Source organism: Sturnira hondurensis, unplaced genomic scaffold (assembly GCF_014824575.4).
Source record: "Sturnira hondurensis isolate 20B ecotype Veracruz unplaced genomic scaffold, ASM1482457v3 Scaffold0014384, whole genome shotgun sequence".
NCBI classification, from domain to species: domain Eukaryota; kingdom Metazoa; phylum Chordata; class Mammalia; order Chiroptera; family Phyllostomidae; genus Sturnira; species Sturnira hondurensis.
In genome coordinates, this window is record NW_028087015.1 from 9,897,863 (window position 1) to 9,917,897 (window position 20,035).

The 20,035-nt window shown below is 44.6% G+C and overlaps 1 protein-coding gene across 1 annotated transcript; it reads left to right on the plus strand.

The window, feature by feature from the left end:
* The first annotated feature begins 95 nt into the window (after window positions 1-95).
* Window positions 96-3,521, plus strand: LOC118998664 (uncharacterized). The gene is made up of 4 exons (XM_037062967.1): window positions 96-710; window positions 878-963; window positions 1,278-1,498; window positions 1,916-3,521. Exons 1-4 carry the CDS (start codon window positions 322-324, stop codon window positions 1,961-1,963), a joined length of 744 nt encoding a protein of 247 aa, XP_036918862.1. The 5' UTR covers window positions 96-321; the 3' UTR covers window positions 1,964-3,521.
* The last annotated feature ends 16,514 nt before the right edge of the window (window positions 3,522-20,035 follow it).

The window sequence follows — 20,035 nt, forward strand, 5'->3', positions numbered from 1 at the left end:
CGCCTTCTCTTCTCCATCCAGCAGCTCCGCAGCAGCTGGGGGAGGAGCCCGGAGCCGAGAAGGGAGGAGAGGGGAAGGCAGAGCTGAGGGGCAGGGGGGCCGAGCAGGGAGGAAAGAGGAGGGAGGGCCGCGCAGGCTTTTGTGGCGCAGCCGCCTCTCTCCCAGCCCTAGCCCCGCGGCCCTCCACCCCACCAACTGAAGGGGCCAAGCCGCGCGGCCGGACGCGCACCCCCTCCCCTGGCCTGTACTCCCAGCTGGGCCCCCCACTCCCGCCCCAGCCACCTTATCACCTCCCCCACCCATCCCGGCCCCTCGGTCCCAATGCAGCCACTGGCCCGCCCCCTGGCTCCGCACGCGAGGACTAGAAAGAGGCCTCCTGCAGTCCGGCCAGGCTGGCAGGCTAGGTGGCGGAACAGTCCGAGCCCCCCTCTGCACTCGGAGCAAGCCAGCCCAGGTGACTTCGCGCCGGACCCCAGTGCCCTGCCGGTAGCTTGCGGGATGATGGGGGGTCTGAAGGCACCGGCAGCCCGAGTCATCCTGGGGGTGGCGTGCTCGGCTCTTACTTCCACCTTGCTGGGTCTACTCCGCTTCACTGTGGGAGGCGCCCCGCGTGGCCTCGCGTCTGGTCGCCTGCCCCGTGCCACTCAGCGTGTCCCCGTGGGACCCGGATTCGGGGCGCCTTGGCTGCGAACTGCCGGGAGAGCCCTGAGGTGAGCCTTCTGCCCCGAAGTCCGTGATGAAGACCCGGGCCCACGGGTGTTCGTACTTTCCCAGGTTTTGAATGTTTTAAAATGCGTTGCTAGTGCTTCACCCCCAAAAGGGTTTTTGTCTTTTAAAACTCGAGTTCTTTTTTGGATTTGTGCTGTAATACACTCAGGGGAATGACTGTCGCTGGACAGACAGACCGCCTCCGGCCCGACGGGAAGCTAAGGAATGGTGGCTCTGGAGCAGTCCGCAGCGCAGGTAGGTCAGGTAACTCGGGTCTCCGGGGGGTACTTCGCGGGGCCTAGGTAGAGATGCGTACCTATGGAACCCCCAAAATCTCCCAAACCTCATTCCTCGGGGTCCCACGGAAGTGGAGGCCGGGAATCACGGAAGAGGAACTCTCGCTCCATGGGGAGTTTGGTGTGTGTCCGCCTGAGTGGGGCACCCACCCAACAGGTGCCTCTTCCTCAAAGGCTGTCTCGGGTGTGCAACCTGTAAGGTGAGAGCACCTTAGGTGGCAACCTGGGCCTACAACTCTCGTTCCCCCACACCTCTTCCACCCCCTCACCCAGGCCCCTTCCCCAGCCCTGTGGGCTCGGCAACCCTCTTAACGGCCTCGTTTATCGTGTATCCACCGGGTCGCTGGGGAGGCTGCAATGCAGGATCGAAAGACTCCAGCCATCAGCCTGAGCTCCCGAGGAACATTCAAAAACACGGGCTGAGTTTGATCGTGCCGGATCCGAGGGAACCAGGTGCAAATTGTGCTCCTTGGCCTGCAGGCATGTCACTCCCGGTAGGTGCGGTCTAGGCAGCTACACTAGCCCCCTTCTCCAGCTAGAGACCAACCCCTACGTCCTTCACCAGCCCTCACACTCCGGCATGCATTTCTCCCCCCAGCCACCATTCCTGCAGACCACAGCCCTGCCCCCTCTATCCATCAATCTTCACCACCACCCCAGCACAGCACTCCCCACCACCACTCCCTTCCCGCACACACCACTTCCCACGCACTTGGGGCCTCTGCAAGGACCCAGCAAAGGCGGTTTAACACTGCTCCCACCCCAAGTGGGACGTCCGAATTCAGTGCAGGGCCGATATTTTAAATCAATTATTGTACAGAGAAAAAAGGAAAAAGAGCAGGAGAGAGGCCCCAGCTGCCCTGTGGAGTATGCCGGTGTGGGATCTATGACAGTTTGGGTCTTTCTGGCAGGAATTTGGCCGGAAAGAAGCTGTAAATGAGTCGCGCACACTTGGATGAGGAGCACAGGCAGCAACAGATTGGATTGCAGTCTTCTGATTCTCTTCCATTTAAATGGTTTAAGTGAAAAAAAAAATCAGGTCTAATTTTTTTATCTCCTAGAAGGAATGGCCTCGAGAATTTCCATTTCTAAAGACCAGTTCCTGCTGTGGTTTCATTAGCATTTGGGGCTTAGCCCCTCACCCTCCCTTTCCCCCCACTGATCTCTGCCAGGGGCAGAAAAGAAAACAGCGAATTATTACAAAAACATTCCCAGTTTGGAGCAAGGGAGTTCTCTCGGAATACACTCGATTTTGACATCAATTAAGTATCTAACCAGACAAGTGCACGTGGCTTTGGAGGGTCTCCCCGTTGCCCAGGGTGCGTATCCAGAAACACTGCCTGCTCCCTCTCTGCTCAGCACTGCTGATTCTAAAGACAGCCTCTTCCTGAGTGTATTTCCCCCCCAGCAATTACACTCCTCCACTGAAATCTAAATTTTCCATACTGCTGCCTGCTACTAATAAAAACCGTCTACCTTGCACTATTAAACAGTCGAATCGCACTACATGCCGTTTTTATTGGTAGTGACTGTAGCAAATTAAAATGCCTACGCAGAGACATTAAAACTCACGGTCTGCATTGTTACTGGAATATATAACTCCGTTTCGATTTAAAGCTCCCTGATTTTGTAAAGTCACTTTTCCTTTTCTTAGATTAAAGTTGGCTTGGCCTTCTTTTTGAAAAATCAATCGAAAAGACACGAAGCAAGGGTCGAGGCCAAACGCAGTGGCTCCTTGCGCGGCCGCCTGTCAGGGTGGACTGAGCTTCCTTGCACCGCGTGTCAGGCCACTGCGGGAAGAGCCGCTCCCGGGGAGCAGGGACCTGGACTCGTTGCTTACCGGCGCAAAGGCTCATTCAGGCTTGCGGAGCGCTGGGGTGGGTCAGGCTTTTGCCTTCTGCTTCTTTCCAGTTACCGTCCGAGCTGGAATAGTGGAGAACAGGCTGGCACACGAGGTAAACCGAGGAACTGCTTCGACAGTGCAATTGCGTGGGCCATGTGCGCTTCCCGATTGACAGTGGGCCCTTCCCACCTCTGTATGTGCATTTTTTAAAAGGAGTTTAACACGGTCACATTTTTGTTTTCTTGTCCCCACAATGGCCGTTGCACCTAGAACAAGGTGGTAAGAACGCCTACGTTTCCCGGAGCCGGGTTCCCCGCGAGGCTAAGCACTAAGAAATGCCAGAAATGTGGCCCGGACTCCAGGGTTCTCCTGGACAGCGGCGGCCGTGGGCCCAGGCTCTCTCTAGATACTGCAGGACCTAGCTCCTCCAGCCGCCGCGAGGCCGGATAGGCGCGGGCCGAAGTCGTGCTTGCGGGCGGCGAGGGGGCGCTGTGGCCCGCCACTGCGGCCCGCCGCTGCGGCCTCGTCCCTGCAGCAGTGGCCCCAGCGACGTCCCCAGCGACCGACGGGTGGCGGGCGCTCCTGCCTGGACGAGACCTACCTCTTTCTGTGAAGTTTAATTCGGGGAAGAACAATTTTATCAGATGTTGCAATAAAACCTATTCCGCACACGACATTTTTCTCATTGTCTCATTACCCTGAGCTTCGCTGGACTTTGAAAGACCTTGGTGAATATTTGGGGATGTGTGATTTTTTTTGTCAGTTGGGATTAATAATAGATTTTACATGGGTTCTTCAGGGGAATCATTTAATACGTAAGAAGTTTCAGTGTTTCAAAGCATACTCCTATTGCGTTCCTAAAGAAGGTCCCTCCTGTCCCAGGACCTCCTGTATATTTGTGGAGGGCGTGACAGCAGGAAAGAAAACCTAGGAGAGTGAGAAGTGTGATAGTGCAACTTCCTTTCTTTTCTCTTTTATTTCTTTTCTTCGCTCTCTCTGGAAAACAGAAAATATAAATTGTACAAAATTTAAGTCAAAATGAAAAGTATCTCTTCCGCATGGTGTCGGCCCGCCCGCTCGCCAATTGATGAGCAGGTTTTGTAGGGTTTCTAATGCAGCGGCGTTCCCAGAGTCTCCAAATGGCTTCACACGCTGCGACGCGCGCCTGGAAAACACGCGCAGGGGGGACACTGCACGGGCTGAGGGGTCCCAGTCGCTCCTGTTCTGAAACACTGAGCAGAAATGCAGCTCCGAGTTTTTATACGGGCTGTAAGGCCTGGGCCGTTCGGGGATCCCGGGCCTCTCGGAAGGGACCCAGAGAGAACGGGGAGGTCCCCGGATGGCGGGCACGCTCCTTCTTTACGTTCTAAAACCGGGGTTCTCACTTTCTGGGCTCTTCCCCACTTAACTGACTGTAGTTCGTAATTGCAGCGAGGTCTCTTGCTTGCTGACTTGTTCCTCCCGATTTCCTTGGGTGGGAAGCACGACTCTCATCTTCCCTACCAATGACCCGCGTCCGACGTGCTTCCTGAAGGTTCTTTCCCGCTACGCCCAGAGAATCCGCACCTCGCCTTTTCTCGGCATCTACGACTCTCTATCCTCTCGCCTCTGCCCTTTTCCTCCCGTCCCTCCTCTCCGGGTGCCTTGGCCGACTCCCCCTCTCCGTGCAGGCCCAGGTTGCTCTAGCCTGGGGCTGCCCCTCCGCGTTTGCCCCGCGGGCAGGCTCCCGGGGCTTTGAACTGAGAGGGAGTGCGGTGAGGAGCAGGGCAGCGTCGAGGGAAGAAAGGGGAACCAGCTCGGAACTGGACAGGCCAGAGTTCTTTTAAGGGATTGGCGTGGCAGGAGACCCGTTTCCACAGCAGCGAAGACCTGAGTGCACTGTTCTTCGCGTGTGGCTGTTTGGAAAGAGAAAACTTGATAGTATGCAGCCTTTTCACCTTTACACTCTCACACTCAAACAGAGAGACCCTCAAACAGAGGGACGCAGACACAGGCGCACGCGCACGCTTCCCAGACAGGTCTGCGCAGCGCCGTTGCAGCTATTGCGGACGAGTGGAAACAGATGAAGAGTTGTCAGTTTTTCTCTCTCTTTTTCTTTTCTTTTCTTTTTAAATGTTTCTGCAAGACATCCTTGGAAGAACGTAGCTCACCCCCATCTCTCTCGCCCCGCGTCTCTCACCCCGCTGGAGGCTGCTCCGTTGCTCTGTGCTCACTGTTTTAATCAGCAGAGCGCACCTCCGAGGTGTCCAGGGCATTTTCGGGCTCCAGCGCTCAGGAGTGCGCAGAGACCGCAGGAGGCCGCTCTGACCCGGTGGGAACAGTTAGAGCTCCTAGCCCGCCAGAAAACATGGGAGAAAGAAGATATCCTCCATCTTTTGAAAATTATATAACAAGTGAGGCTCTCCAGAGTCTGGGGCCATGTTTCACATCCTTCGGCTAACATTGATTTGTTTTGTGTCCCCCAGATTACCAATTAATCCCGCAGCACTGCGGTCGCGCGCGCTTGCCGCCGTGCCCTTCCTGGACACTCTGGCACTTTCTGACGCGCAAGGGATTGTGTATGTAAGGAAAGGGAGGGTGCTTTATTTATTTCTTTTCCTTTTTAAAAACTAGTGGAAGGCAGAAAGAAAAATTTGACACATTTGATTGAATTAAAAGTAAGTAAAAACTTAAGTTGAACAGAAAGTAACTTTCAGACCCTGACCCTGAGAGAAGATAGCATGCAGCACTTATAAGTAATTAAGGCTGCTGGGCTCATCACGAAGAATTCCGACAGCCAGTGCGTGAAGACAAGGCACCCTTGGAAAACGGGTCAGGGACAGGCACAGACCCCTGCACTGAGAACTAAAACGCCATGTACCAAAGCTGCACACCCTTGCTAGTGATAGGGAAATATGCAAACAGTATACAAGATGCCACTTGGGCGTGGCCCCAACCGGCCCGGGCTGTGCAGAGCCCGGCAGCTCTTGCACTGCTGTGCTAGCTTAAATGGCTACAAAGAAGTTAGGGCGATGTGGCAACAAATGAAAGAGCAGGAGATGCCCACATCCTGTCACCCTGCAACCCCTGGGCTCATTGTCCGCCACAGAGAAAATGCCAGGCCCAGCGCGTGCAGCATTGTTTGCAAAGTGCAAGACTGGACGCCTCCTGAATGGCAATCAGGAGAGGCCTGGGTAGAGAATGGGGCATGTTTCATGGAGCAGAATGTTCCCTGGGGCTGCAAGTGAGGGAAGTAGCTCCACTTGTATCAACAGGAATAAGTCCTGTGGGTGTAAAGTTGGGTGGGAAAAGTAATAATTAAAAAGAAGGATGCAGAGATGATGGTTCTGCTGATGAGGTTTTACAAACAACCCTCTTGTGCTCTTTCCGGGCGCAGGGAGGGGCTGCAGTAGGATGCGAAAGGCCCCTCGCCCCTTTTCCGCACACGAAGGGCCCCTGGGGAGTGCTGTGGCAACAGTGGGGTGAGCTGTAGTAGCCATATTTTATTTCTAAGGAATATATCTGAAATCAATGGCAAAAATATTCATAATTATTAACTTTGAATGATGATTAGCTGGAATTGTATTTGTCTCCATATTTCTATGGTATGAAATATTTTATGTCTTGCATATTAAAATAAAAAAGTAAGTGCTGATGTTTAAAAGGAGTGTCCTAGGGCAGAAGTGTGAGTGCTTCCTTTTAAAAAAAAGTCTTAAAAGTTTACACTTTCGTCTCTTTCTTCCTCTCTCTGTTACCCCACCCATCAAAAAAACATAAATAGTGCCCTGAAATCTGCAGTCTAGCCCTTTAACTGATAGTCACTTGTGTGCATGTCCTGTACCATTTATCCAAAGCAGGCAGGAAAGGTAGTTTCCTAGGCAGGATTCAGGGACCCGGGCACTGGCTCTGTTCAGGGATGGTACACCCAGGTCCCTCAGGAAGTGAAGGGCAGGCCTGGGTGCAGCCTGGCTTCCAATGGGCCACCGGAACATCTCTGTCAGGGAGTGGTATGCCTTTACTCTGGGTGGAATTCTTGCACCTTTTTATATCACGGTGAACATATTTTACAAATTTGAATCAAGATCAGAGAGAGGGCCTATGAGGAGACAGAAATAAAAGGCTGAGGAGAGGGGCCGAAAGCAGCCAGGAAGGGAAAAGAGAAGAGGCAGCAGGGACACCTGGGAGGGAGGAGGCGTCCAGGCTTGTGGCAAGCCTTCTGGCTCACACCTTCTCTCTCTCAGAGTTAAAGGCTGTGCCTTTCTGGCCCCTGAGCTCTTTCTAAAACCAATTCATACCCTGCCCTCATTCTCCCCACTGCAGCCTGGGAAATCCGGATCTTCAAATACAAATCTGCTTAGAGATCCGGCACAGAGGAAGAGACCTAGAGGCCGAGGCCTGTGGCCAGGCCTCATTACATGATTACATGGTCTCTGTGTGTCATTCTATTTCTCAACCTGTTCAGAACTAGGCTGAGAGAAGGGCAACATTTCCTTGCAACCAACAAGCGTTCAAAGATCCCTACATGGCCAACAGCCTCTGGGGCTTGCTTCTACCAGCAGCCGTTGGGGTGGCTGCCCCCTACCCTCTGCCAGGGGTAGTACTCTGGCCCATTTGCCCTTCCAATAGCAGCCACACTTTCTCCCACTCTTGACTTCGGCATGTTGCTTCCCACCATCAGCTCCTTCTCTGTGGTTCTCATTCACCCCTTGTCCTTGGAGCCCAGAGCTGTTGGTGTCAGTCTGTGATGGTTCTCTGGCCTCGGTTCCACCCCTGACTCTAAGCCTGGCAAGTCCTGAGCACTAGACAGATACTGATTAAATGCGTCAGTAAATGAATGAATGAATGGCTTGCTCTTGGTTACTTGCTTCTACTTGTAAAAGACACAGTAGCATGTCAAGGGAGAGAAGAAAACAATGAGGTCATTCATCTTAGCCTTGCTTGCCCCCTGGAGATACCTCTGCACCTGAGCAGCATGGATCACACATAATCCAGGCAAATTAGATCTCTCCCCAGAAACCCTGGCTTCCCTGTATAAAGCACCATCTATTTCAGATGTTAAATTTTAAGGTCTAATAGATACACACACTTAAAAAAGCATTGCGTTTTTAAAATAAATTTCCGAGTTAGCAATCAGCTCAAAACCTTGCATTCCTTAAAGAAAGTGAGCGTGCCTTTTCATTATGTTTGAATCTCAAAAGACCTACCCAGTTCCCAGCACATAGCAGGTGCTCAACATGATTAGTCCAGTGAATCAATGAATGAATGCTAGCATTTGGAAAATAGGAAACTGGAACAAACCCAAACTGATAATATTTTCAGAAAAAAATCAGAGTGGGAATTATAGAATTTAAAACATAAGTTAGATTTTAGCAAGATTTCTATAGGCATGGACAAGCTCGCTCTAAAATTTATTTTAAAGACATGGGCCTTAGCATATCTAAAACAGTTTTGACCAAGAAAATCAAGTGGGAAGAATCTGTCTACCCTATTTCAAGACAGTACAGAGCTCCAGGAATCAAGAGAGTGTGGTGTTGGTGGAGGGATAGACATAGAGCATTGGAACAGAAGAGAACCCAGGAACAAACCCGTACAAATATTCCTGGCTTGTTTTGATGAAGGTGCAAGACAATTCAATGAAGAAAAAATGAATTTTTCTGACAAAAGATTCCAGAGCAATTGAAGTTTAATAAGCAAACAAACAAACAAACAAACAAAACTACAAACAATAAACCTCAACTCAAATTTTACACTTTATGCAACAATTAACTAAAAATGGGTCACTGACTTAAATGTAAAATTATAAAACTTTTAGGAGAACGTGGAAGAAAATTTCAAAATCTAGGCTTAGACTAGGAATTCTTAAGACTAGACACCAAAAGCACAATTGACAAAAGGAAAGTTTAATAAATTGGACTTCATCCAAATTTAAAACTTTTGTTCTGTGAAAGATCCTGCCAAGAGAATGAAAAGGGGGCTGGCAGACTGAGAGAAAATATTTGCAAACTGTATTCAACAAAGGACTAGTATCCAGAATATATAAAGAATATTCGTATTACAATAGTAAAACAAAACAACAAAAACAATCCCATTAGAATTTCGGTAAAAGACATTTCACCAGAGAGGATATAGAGATGGCAAATAAACAAATGAAATGATACTTAACATCATTAGACATCAAGAAAATGCAAATTGAAACCGCAATGAGATGTATGCTCTTATCCAATTGGCTAAAAAAAATAGTGACAATACTAAATGCTGGTGAGACTTCAAGGAAACTAGATCATTTGTATATTGTTGGTGGGAGTATAAAATGGTACATTCACTCTGGAAAGCAGTTTGGCAGTTTCTTATAAAACTTGGAACCACAATCTAGTGATTGCATTCTTGGGCACTGGTTCCAAAGAAATAGAAACGCGTGTTCACACAAAGCCCATTCATAGCAGCTTATCTGCAATAGACAGAGACCGGAACCAACGTGAATGTCTTCCAGTGGGCCAAGTACTGAACTTCTGCTCAGCTGTGCACGGGAGTGAGCTATTGGTCCAAGCAACTTGAATGAATCTCCAGAGAGTAAGGCTAAAGAATAAAGACAGTCCTTGGCCTTGTGTGTTTTCAGAGATCTTCAAGAGATGAATAGGAAATGATGGCTATAAAAGATGTGAGGTCTATAAGGTACAATATGTAATGCCCTCTGAGTACATGGACAGAGGGAACATGGCTAGGGGACAGTAGAGATGAGCCCTCTGAAGATGCAAAGCCAGGATCTACCTCAGTGTCTGTGTCTGAGGGGACTGTGGTGCCAGCAGGAAGCAGCATAAATTCAAGTCAGACACAGTGATGCATGGGTGGTTCTAACAAGGAACATTGCTTTCAGCTTTCTTTTCTCTTTCTTTCTTTCCTCTCTCCCTTCTTTTCTTCTTTTTTTTTCAGCAGAGTTTGCCCTTCCTTCCTCCTTTCCTTCCTTCCTTCCTTCTTCACTGAAAGACGATTTTCCACCATTTTCAGAGAAACATTAATCAGTTGCCTCCCACATGCACCTGGACAGAGATTGAACCTGAAATCTTTTGGTTCTAGGGCAACACTACTAACAATTGAGACACACTGACCAGGGTAAATAGGGACCGTTTCTGCATTGTTTTTATTTTATTTTATTTTATTTTATTTTATTTTATTTTATGTTATTTTACTTTATTTTATTTTAAGGGAGGCCCAACGAAGAGATGCCCCTTCCAGGGCTTTCCTAGTTTTTAGGGCAGAAACTTGGCCAGAAGCACCCTTGCTTGTTGTGCAAACCACCCCACCCCACCTCCTTATTTGAAGCTCACACACCAAGTCAATGTTGCCTGGTCCTAGGTCCTAAGTTACCCTGGGGTCTGGCACTTGGCAACTGGAGATCATTCCTGTGCCCCAAAGCCCATCAGAATTATTCAACCCAGATAGTCCTAAACTGTTGGCCCTGCCCAGCCCAGCTTTCCCACAGACATCCCCATAGGATCTCTGGCCCAGGCCCTCTCCTCATTCCTGCTTCTGCCTCCTGACCAGAAACTGCCTGGTGTGCCCTCCTTTCTTAAGGAAAGGTGAGTAATAGAGTCTTCTTTCAGTGACATTAATCCCTTCGAATTGTTACTTGGTCAGCTCCATAAGTTAAAATCCCACTGGTATATTGCAGAACAGAGTGGTATTTCATTACAGTTTAATTTGAATTTTAGAAAACAGCTAATGACCTTGATCATCTTTTCATATGCTTGTTGCCTGTCTATGTATCTTCATTTAATATACCTTTATTTAGTATATATCTTTATTTAATATATATGCTGTCTTTTGAAGTATCTGTTCGATTCTTGTGGTTATTTAAAATCTGTGTATTGCTTCAAATTATTTGTTTATAAGCATTATTTATATATTCTGTTAACAGATATTTTCTCCCAATCTGTGGCTTACANTGGTCAGCTCCATAAGTTAAAATCCCACTGGTATATTGCAGAACAGAGTGGTATTTCATTACGGTTTAATTTGAATTTTAGAAAACAGCTAATGACCTTGATCATCTTTTCATATGTGTGTTGCCTGTCTATGTATCTTCATTTAATATACCTTTATTTAGTATATATATTTATTTAATATATATGCTGTCTTTTGAAGTATCTGTTCGATTCTTGTGGTTATTTAAAATCTGTGTATTGCTTCAAATTATTTGTTTATAAGCATTATTTATATATTCTGTTAACAGATATTTTCTCCCAATCTGTGGCTTACATTTTCAAACTTTTCATTTTATTAAGGGAGTTTTCAGGAAGAAAAACTTTCAATTTTGACAAAGTCCAATTTAAAAATTCCTAGTTAGAAAGTGCAAGCGTTCTTCACTAAGTGTAACATTGCTGTAAGTTTTGACAATGGCCTTAACGAAGGTGAGAAAGTTTCCCCTATTCCTAGGTAGGTGTGCGCGTGTGTCTTTATAATGAATATTTGCTTAATCCAAGTTCATAAAGGTTGTGTTTTACTACTTTTTACAAATTTTTATGGTTTTAGCTCTTACATTTAGGTATATTATGATCCATTTTGGAATAATTTTCTTAATGACGTCTAGTAAAGACCGACATTCATTTTCTTATGGAAGTACCTCCTTTTATTTATTCTTCACAAAGAATTGTGTATCGTTTTACAGAACAAATTTATAGAAACTCTTCAAACTCACAAAAATGAAACCTAATGCTTTATCATCTGAAGTTTGCTATTCCATTTTTGTTTCATTAGTTTTTAGCTGAATTCTACCAAGAAACTCAAAAGGAAACCTTTGGGACAATTGAGTGGCGGGCACTTGGACTAGTAGAAACCCAGGCTTCGTGAAGGAATTTGAACCACTTCACTAATTGTATCACTCTAAGAAATTACTTAATCTTATCCTTTATATTCTCTTATGTAGACAATAATATCTTCTCTAAGGACTCTTCCTGAGGGTTAAGTGAGATAATATATTTCAGACACCTGCCAAACACTTATAGCTCACTAAATTGTAGCTATTTATTTTGGGGTCTTAAAAATATTTTTTCATACTTAGTCTGTGATGAAATCAAATACTTTTCAGTAGAACTTAATTTGTTGATCTAACCTGAATTTTGTTGATTGTTTTGGTGTTTTCACTCTTTTATTTATTTTTTTAATTGCCGTTCAAGTACAGTTTTCTGCCTTTTACTCCCATCCCAGCCCAGCCCCCAGCCCTCCCCACAACCCTCCCTTTTCCACCCCCTCCTTGTTATTGTCCGTGTGTCCTTTTATTCGTTCCTGCAAACCCTTCTTCTTTTACCCTGAAATTCCCTCCCCTATCTCATCTGGTTACTGTCAGCCTGTTCTCTGTTTCAGTTTCTTTGGTTATATTTTGCTTGTTTGTTTTGTTGCTTGGATTCCTGTTAAAGGTGAGATCATATGGTATTTGTCTTTCACTGCCTGGCTTATTTTACCACTGCTAGGATTATATCCTAAGAACCCTGAAACACCAATCTAAAAGAACCTATGCACCCCAATGTTCATAGCAGCACAATTTACAATAGCCAAGTGCTGGAAGCAACCTAGGTGCCCATCAGTAAATAAATGGATCAAAAAACTATGGTACATTTACACAATGGAATTCTAGGCAGCAGAAAGAAAGAAGGAGCTCCTACCCTTTGAGAGATCATGGAGAGAACTGGAAAGCAGTATGCTAAGTGAAACATTCATTTTTTTCTCCATACAGTATCTCTTTATTTCAATGCCAGTTATTGAAGATATACTTTTCCCAGTGAATTGACCCCTTTGCTAAGAGCCATTTGACCACTGAGTATGGGTTTGTATCTAGCTTCTCAATTGTGGTCTGTTCAGCTTTATCCTTAGATCAGTGCTATAGTACTCTGTTTATTTTCTTTTTTCCTGAAAGTCTTAAATTTTGTAGTATAAATTTTCCAACTTTATTTTTCTTTCATAGTATTGTTTGGAAAATTCTAGGTTCTTCATATGTTTATGTATATTTTTAATTAGCTTCTCAACTTCTAAAACAAAGAAACCTGCTGTGGTTTGATTGGAATTTAATGTATAATATGGATCAATTTGTAGAGAATTTGTTTCTTAAAAAATATTGACTCATTTCATCCATAAACATAATACATCTTTCCTTTTATGTGGGGCATTTAAATATTTTTTCAGTAATTTTTTAGTGTAGAAATTTTAAACAGTTATTAAACATTTTATTTCTTTGTTCATTTCTTTGTTTAATATTTATTTGTTTCTTGTGTGATCATTAAACATTTTATTTCTTTGTTTAAGCTACTGTCAGTGCATTTTTGCAGTATATTTTAAAGTTGTTTGCTGTAAGTATATAGAAGTACAAGTGATATTTGTATATTGACCCTGTATTCTGCAATTTTGCTAACTTCAGGTATAAATTACGTTAGCTTTTATGTAGACTTTTAAAAAAAGTTTACATCAGTGATTATATCTTTAGTGAATGAACAGTTTTGTTTCTCTCTCAACAATGTGTTTGCCTTTTATTTTGTTTCGAAGTAGCTAGACCTCCAGTATCATGAATGCAATAGAAGTGTGGGAGGGGTGTTTTTGCCTCGTCCTGACCCTAGTTAGAAAGTGCAAGCTTTCTTCACCAAGTGTCATGTTGCTGTAAGTTTTGACAATGGCCTTAATCAAGGTGAGAAAGTTTCCCTCTCTTCCTAGGTTGCCAACAGTTCTAATCATGGATGAGGCTGCACTTTTATCTGGAAATTATTCTTCTGTTCTGTGTTAAGATAAACATATTTAATTTTTTTATTTTATTAGTATGGTAAGTTACAATAATTGATCTTCAAACTCTGAACCCACCTTGTGTTATTGAGATTAATGCTGCTTGGTCATGGTTAGATTATCACTTAACGTGTCTGTATGTCTCGTGGACGTAGTAACAGAATCCTCAACTGTATTAGTGAATCAAGTCCAACGAGGATAACACATGACACACAAATGCATTTTGTTCCAGGAATTCAAGATTGATGCAATTGAGGCAAATCAATCAATGTAATTCATCAGAATAATGGAGAAAACGCGTGATCATTTCCATAGATGCAGACAGACTTTTCACAAAATGTACCACTCTTTTATTTAGAGCACTCAGAAAACTGAGTAGCATAAAATTTCCCAACCTAAGACATTAACATGTACCCAAGGCTGCTACCATTGTTAATTATGAAATATTGAATTCTTTTCAAGACTGGGAGAAAGATAAAGGTGGTGAGTTCTGTTTAACCCATACTGGAGGTTTCAGCCAGTGTGATAAAACAATAAGCAAACAAATAAATAGGACAAAATTTGCAAAGGTTTCCTAAGCAACAGTCTACCCATTTGATATTAGAAAAACAAAATACAACTTAGAATTAATATGTAAATTTAGCAAGGTTAGAGGATATGAAGTCCATATTAAAACAATTATATTTTTGCAAAATGACAGCAAATGATAAGGGATTTAATATTTAAAATTCCATATGTGATATTTTAAAAATATTAAGCAAACTGGAATAAATTAATCAACTATAATCCACAAAGTCTTTCCAAGGAAAACTATGAGACAGTGGGGAGAGTAATTAGAGCTGATACAGACAAAATGGGGGCATCACACAGTCCTGGATTAGAAACCTCCACAACACCGAGATACACATTTTCCCCACACTCATTTGTAGATTTGTTACAATGCCCATCAACATCTCATCCCAGTTTTCTGGAGAAACCGATAAATTGATTCTAAAGTTTATGTAGAGCTAAAGAGGACAAGAAGAATCAGAGAATTTTGGAGAAAAACCAACCTGGAAAAATTTTGCTACTTGATTTTACCCAACTTTACTGTAAAGTTACAGTGATTAAGACAGTTTGATGTTGGTAACAAGATGAAAATATAGAGAAAAAACAGAGTAGAGGGCCCAGAAATTGATCTACATGGATATGATCACTTAATCTGACATATAGTCTGTGGTGCAAGAACAATTCAATGTCCACATAAAAAAGAATTGTTTCTCCTACTTACACCTTACACAAATAATTTTGAAATTAATTGTAAACTTAAATGCCAAAGATGAAACCTCTAGAAAAAAGGGAGTAACAAATCTTTATAATTCAGGGGTAGGCAACTATTCCTCAGATAAAACACACACAGCAATATTTTTGAAAGAAAAATAAAGATAAACTGGACTTCAAAGAAGTCTCTTGAAGTTGGACAAAAACAATAAACTGAAAAGGCAAGCCACAATGTATAATTTGTGACTTATGACTTATTGTACATAGAGCACAACTAGACGAAGCTCTTGTAAACACATTTACATTTCAATAAGAAGACAACAGCCTAATAAAAGTGGGTAAAAGTTTTGAACTGACACTTGTCAACAGAAGATACATAAAAGTCCAACAAGCATTTCAAAAACAATCAACATCATCAATCATAAAAGAAATGTAGGCATAAAAACTGATAATATTAAGTGCTGACAGTGATGCAAAGCAACTGAGGGTCTCAGACATTGCTGGTGGGAGTGCAAAGGTGTACTAGCACTTTGGTGCTGAGTGGTTTAATCTAAAGTTAAGCCTACACTTACTACCTGTCCAAGGATTTCTATTCTTAGGAATTTACCCAAGAGACAAGACAATGTATGCCCAGCACACCATTTGGCCCCAATGTTTGTTATGGTATTATTTGTAATAGCCTGTAACTAGAAACAACCCAATATTTGGCAACAGGTGGAGATTTAACTTGTGGTCTATTAATTCAATGGAATATATGCAGCAATGAAACAGAATGGACTGTCATATATAACACATTGAATATCAAACACGTTCTGCTGAACCAAGAAAGCAGGTACAAAAGGGTGTATTGCATATGACTGTATTATATGCATTCCAGAACAGTACTGAGGGATATTAATAAAGAGTAATAGGGGTTGCCTGTGACAGGGGACTAGAGGCAACTTTACAGGGTGATGAAAATATTTTATATTTGACTGACTTTGTGATTACAGAGATATACATATTTGGGAAAACCACTAAATTTCACACTTAATGTCTGGGCTTTTGTTGTATTTAAATTATACCTCAATTGATAAATCAAAAATACATTCTTACTGAAATTATGAATCAATGTTTAAAATACTCCTGAAGAGCTTGTGTTTTCTTTATTGCACCTGCAGTCACCCTGAGACTGCCCATGCTCATCCTGGATGTAGGTTGAATTAGGAAGGTGGACACGAGCTATTAGAGAAAGTCCACAGGAGTTGCTCAGTCTTTTCCAGCAGCACAAAATGCTATGGGTTTTCTGTCATTGAAAGCAAGTTTTCAGTTGAATCAACTGAGTTATTAGAACTGAGGCACTTAGCTCTTTAATGTAGATACTTAGCATTTGCTATAGATTTAATGTGGCTTCTTTAAGAATAAGGAGACTATTTCAGAAGGTTGACTTTTGAGCAACTGTGACAGAAAGCTGTTGTCATAGTGAGGTTTCTGGTGAAAAATGGCCTTGGCCATTAGGAAACAACAGAGGTGAGAACGAATGCTTGGTGACATTCTCAGGAAAAATTATTTCTCCCAAAGAAAGGAAGATGGAGGTCTTTCGGAAACAAAGAGGGCACAGTCTTTCATAAGAACAGTCTAGGGCAAGAGGGCAGAAGGTAAGCAGAATACAAAATATTCCTCCATGGGGAACATCGAAGTGAAAGGAATGTGAAGTCTCAGTAAAGAGAAGCGTGTATTCCCTCAGCTTCTCTGGAGAGTCCTCAGGGATGAGCTGGCAGCCAGGTGTGGGGAACCTGGCAAAGGAAGCACACAGGGAAAACAAACATAGAGGCTTTGATGTGGGGAGTTCAGAGGAAACGGAATATCATTCTGTGACATATCTTTGCAGTCATGTTTTAGTTTATGAAATTCTGGCAAAGAGACAGTGAAGTCTGGGCTGAACTCAAGCACAGTGACCATGTGAAGCTGTGGACAGCATCCACAGTGCACCCGTGACTTTCTACTCATGGTCAGCCCTGGGCAGCACGGCAGCACTTGCCTTTGGGCTGTCCAGGCTCCATCTTCTGCTCCATCCTCACCAGCGTGATACCCCACCCCACCAGAGACCTTCTGTGCTCGGGACTGAAGTCCTGAGAGAATCTGGCATCATGTTTAACTTGTCTTTCATTTTTCGGTCTGTTAGTTAAGTAGCTAAATATGCCAAGATACTTTGAGAACCGATATGGGGTATACTGCATCACAACCAAATTTTTATGTTGATGTCCTAAACTGCAGTACCTCAGAATATGACCGAATTTGGAGATCCAGTATTTAAAGAGGTGATTAAGATAAAATGGGGTCATTAAGGTGGGCCCTAATCCCATGTAACTGGTGTCCTTGTAAGAGAAGATGATCAGGATACAAACACGCACAGATGGATGACCATGTGAGGACACAGGGAGAAGAGGGCCATCTATGCACCAAAGAGAGAGGCCTCAGAGGGAACCAACCCAGTGATGTCTTGATCTCAGACTTCTGACATCTAGAACTGTCTGTTGTTTGAGCCACCTAGTCTTTGTACTTTGTTATGGCCACTGCAGTGAGCTCATACAAGCACCTGCAGAGTAATAATCACTAAGCCTGCCACCATAAATATCATTATGATTTAAAAAGAGAGAGAAAAAGAGAGAGGTTTGGTCTCATGAGGTATATTCTCACCTGGGGGTGAGGATGGACTTTTACTAGTTAACAAAGCGCTCACAAAGCCCAGCCTGAGCTCCTGCCTGATAGTGACTCTCGTCTTCTGCCAGGTTTGCAGCATCCTGACCCTACACTTGACCCCGTTATCAAATTAACTAGACACATGATGTGCCACTTACACTTTCCTGCTCTTTTGTCTCTGGCGATGGTGCTCGAAATAGTAAGAATATAAAACTGGCAGGTTGTGGTCAGACTCTTTGGGGGCAGAAGGTGATGGCAAACAATCCGAGCCAACAATTCTCTGGGCAACTCTGCAGACACCGAGAGTCACAGCCTCCTCGGGCTGGCCCTGGGATGTGTTGTTTACTTATTTGTACAGCTATCGTGTACTCACCTTGTACAATAGAACTCAGCGTTGTGGAGCGGTGGTCAGAAAGCCCAGTTTCTTCCTCTATCCGTTAGACAACATGGGGAGGCACACATACCAAGCTTTACCAGGTTATATAATATATCAAACGATGTGGCACAGAGAACGTTGGAATTTTACAGCTGGAGTTCCCGATCCGTAGGCACCGTCCACAGTGCTGGCTGAGGAATCCCGTGCAGCAGCCAGCTCTCTCTGGATGCATTTTCGTGCGTTCAGGTGAATGCCGCCTTCGTGCTCCATTGCTCACTGTTGATGACATGGCCATTTCCTCTCATTGTCTCAAGTCTTTCTCGTGAGTATAGTTTCCTTTCATTTTTATTTTTCAAAGTGTCACAGGGTCTTCTCTGATGACGTAAGCATGGTTCCTTAACCTGTACCTCAGTCTCCTTTGCTGTTGGGCCAGATCACATTTCAGTGGGCACTGGTCTTCTTAGTCCACTTGAATTTTGAAGCTTGTGCTTGAGGAGCAGCGTGAGGACCTGGGTCTCTATGTTAAGCATTCCCTGTTGGTGTCGCTGGCAGATGTAAAGACATCTCTGTGAAGGATGTCCTGAAATCCAATCAGTGAAAGCTGGGGTTTGTCTTTGTAGTCAAGTCCCACTTGTTATGGCAAGGACAGGAGCAGACCAGGGAAGTATGGGTTAGAGAAGGGCCAGGTATAAGGTCAATGTCAGTCAGGCTGGACCAAGGCCATGAGACGTGTCTGGTGTTAAGAAGACACATATCTAGGGTGATTTTGGCAGAAGAATCTGTCAAATCTATCTTTTTTTTAAAGTAGTAAGACTGGCTGGGGAGAATGAGAAACGAGATATGCCATTGGAAGTCTAATTTATCAGTGGCCATGAGAGATGGAAGGTCACATTGAGGAGAGATATTAGAACAGAAACTAGAAGCTGGACACAGTGAAAGAGAGAGAGAGCGTCTTGAAGATGTAGAGAGGTGGTGAGGGTTTATCCAGAAATGTGGGCACAAGCTTCCAAAGTCAAAGGGAGCAGAACATGTACTCATGTTGTATTCATTTCAGGTGGCTGATGATAAAAAAAAAAGACCAAAAATGAGGTGCCTTAAAACAGCAGGAATTGCCCTGGCTGGTGTAGCTCAGTGGATTGAGCTCGGGCCTGCAAACCACACGATTGAGGTTCAATTCCCAGCCAGGGCACACGCCTGGGTTGCAGGCCAGTTCCCAGCAGGGGACACACCAGAGGCAACCATACATTGATATTTCTCTCCCTCTCTCCTTCCCTTCCCCTCTAAAGATAAGTAAATAAAAATATTCTTAAAAAACAGCAGGAATTTATTGTCTCATAACTCTGGAGGAAAAGTCTGCAGTCACACTCTTGGAAGGGCTGTGCTCCCTCCTGAGGCTCTAGGGATAGCTGGGGAAAGGTCCTTTCTGTCTCCTCCAGCTTCTGGTGCCCCATGTGTCCATCCCCGGCTTGTGGCTGCCTCTCTCCAGCCTCCGCCTTTGTCTTCCCACGGCTTCCACCTCTTCTTGTATCTCCTCCTCTTAGAAGGACATCCATCCTTTGATTTAGGCCTCCTTAATCTAGGCCAAACTTTACCTTAATTACATCTGCAAAGACCCTTATTTCTAGATGAGGTCACATTCCAGGCTGGGTAGAGGAATTTTTGCTGTTGTTGTTAGAGGAGGTGCACTGTTCAACCAACTACCTACATAGAAAATAGAGATTTTAGGAGGGATTCAGAATTAATACGCCACCTTAGACGATAACAGTTACTGGTTGCTTTCCAAAATTGGGGAGCGCTGCTACCCTGAGACAGGTAGACCCAGGTGGAACCCTGGGGACAAGACATTCACACTTAGAGCAAAGCAGCTCTGCTTCTCTCAAGGGAGCCCTGCTGGGAGGGGCACTTGGCAGGCCAAGCATACTGGTCTCTGGTCCTCTCTGACTTCCTCATATTTACTATTCTCAGGTCTCTGGTGATCTTGTTTTCCCAGCTTTCCTTCCCAGGGTCCCCGTGCTGCCCTGTCACTGCCATACTCAAATCTCACCTCCCATGGCCTGGCCCCCTTGGTGCCTACAGCTGACGAAAGGCCCCTTTACCTCTCCCTGTTCCCATCGTCCTGACCCCCAG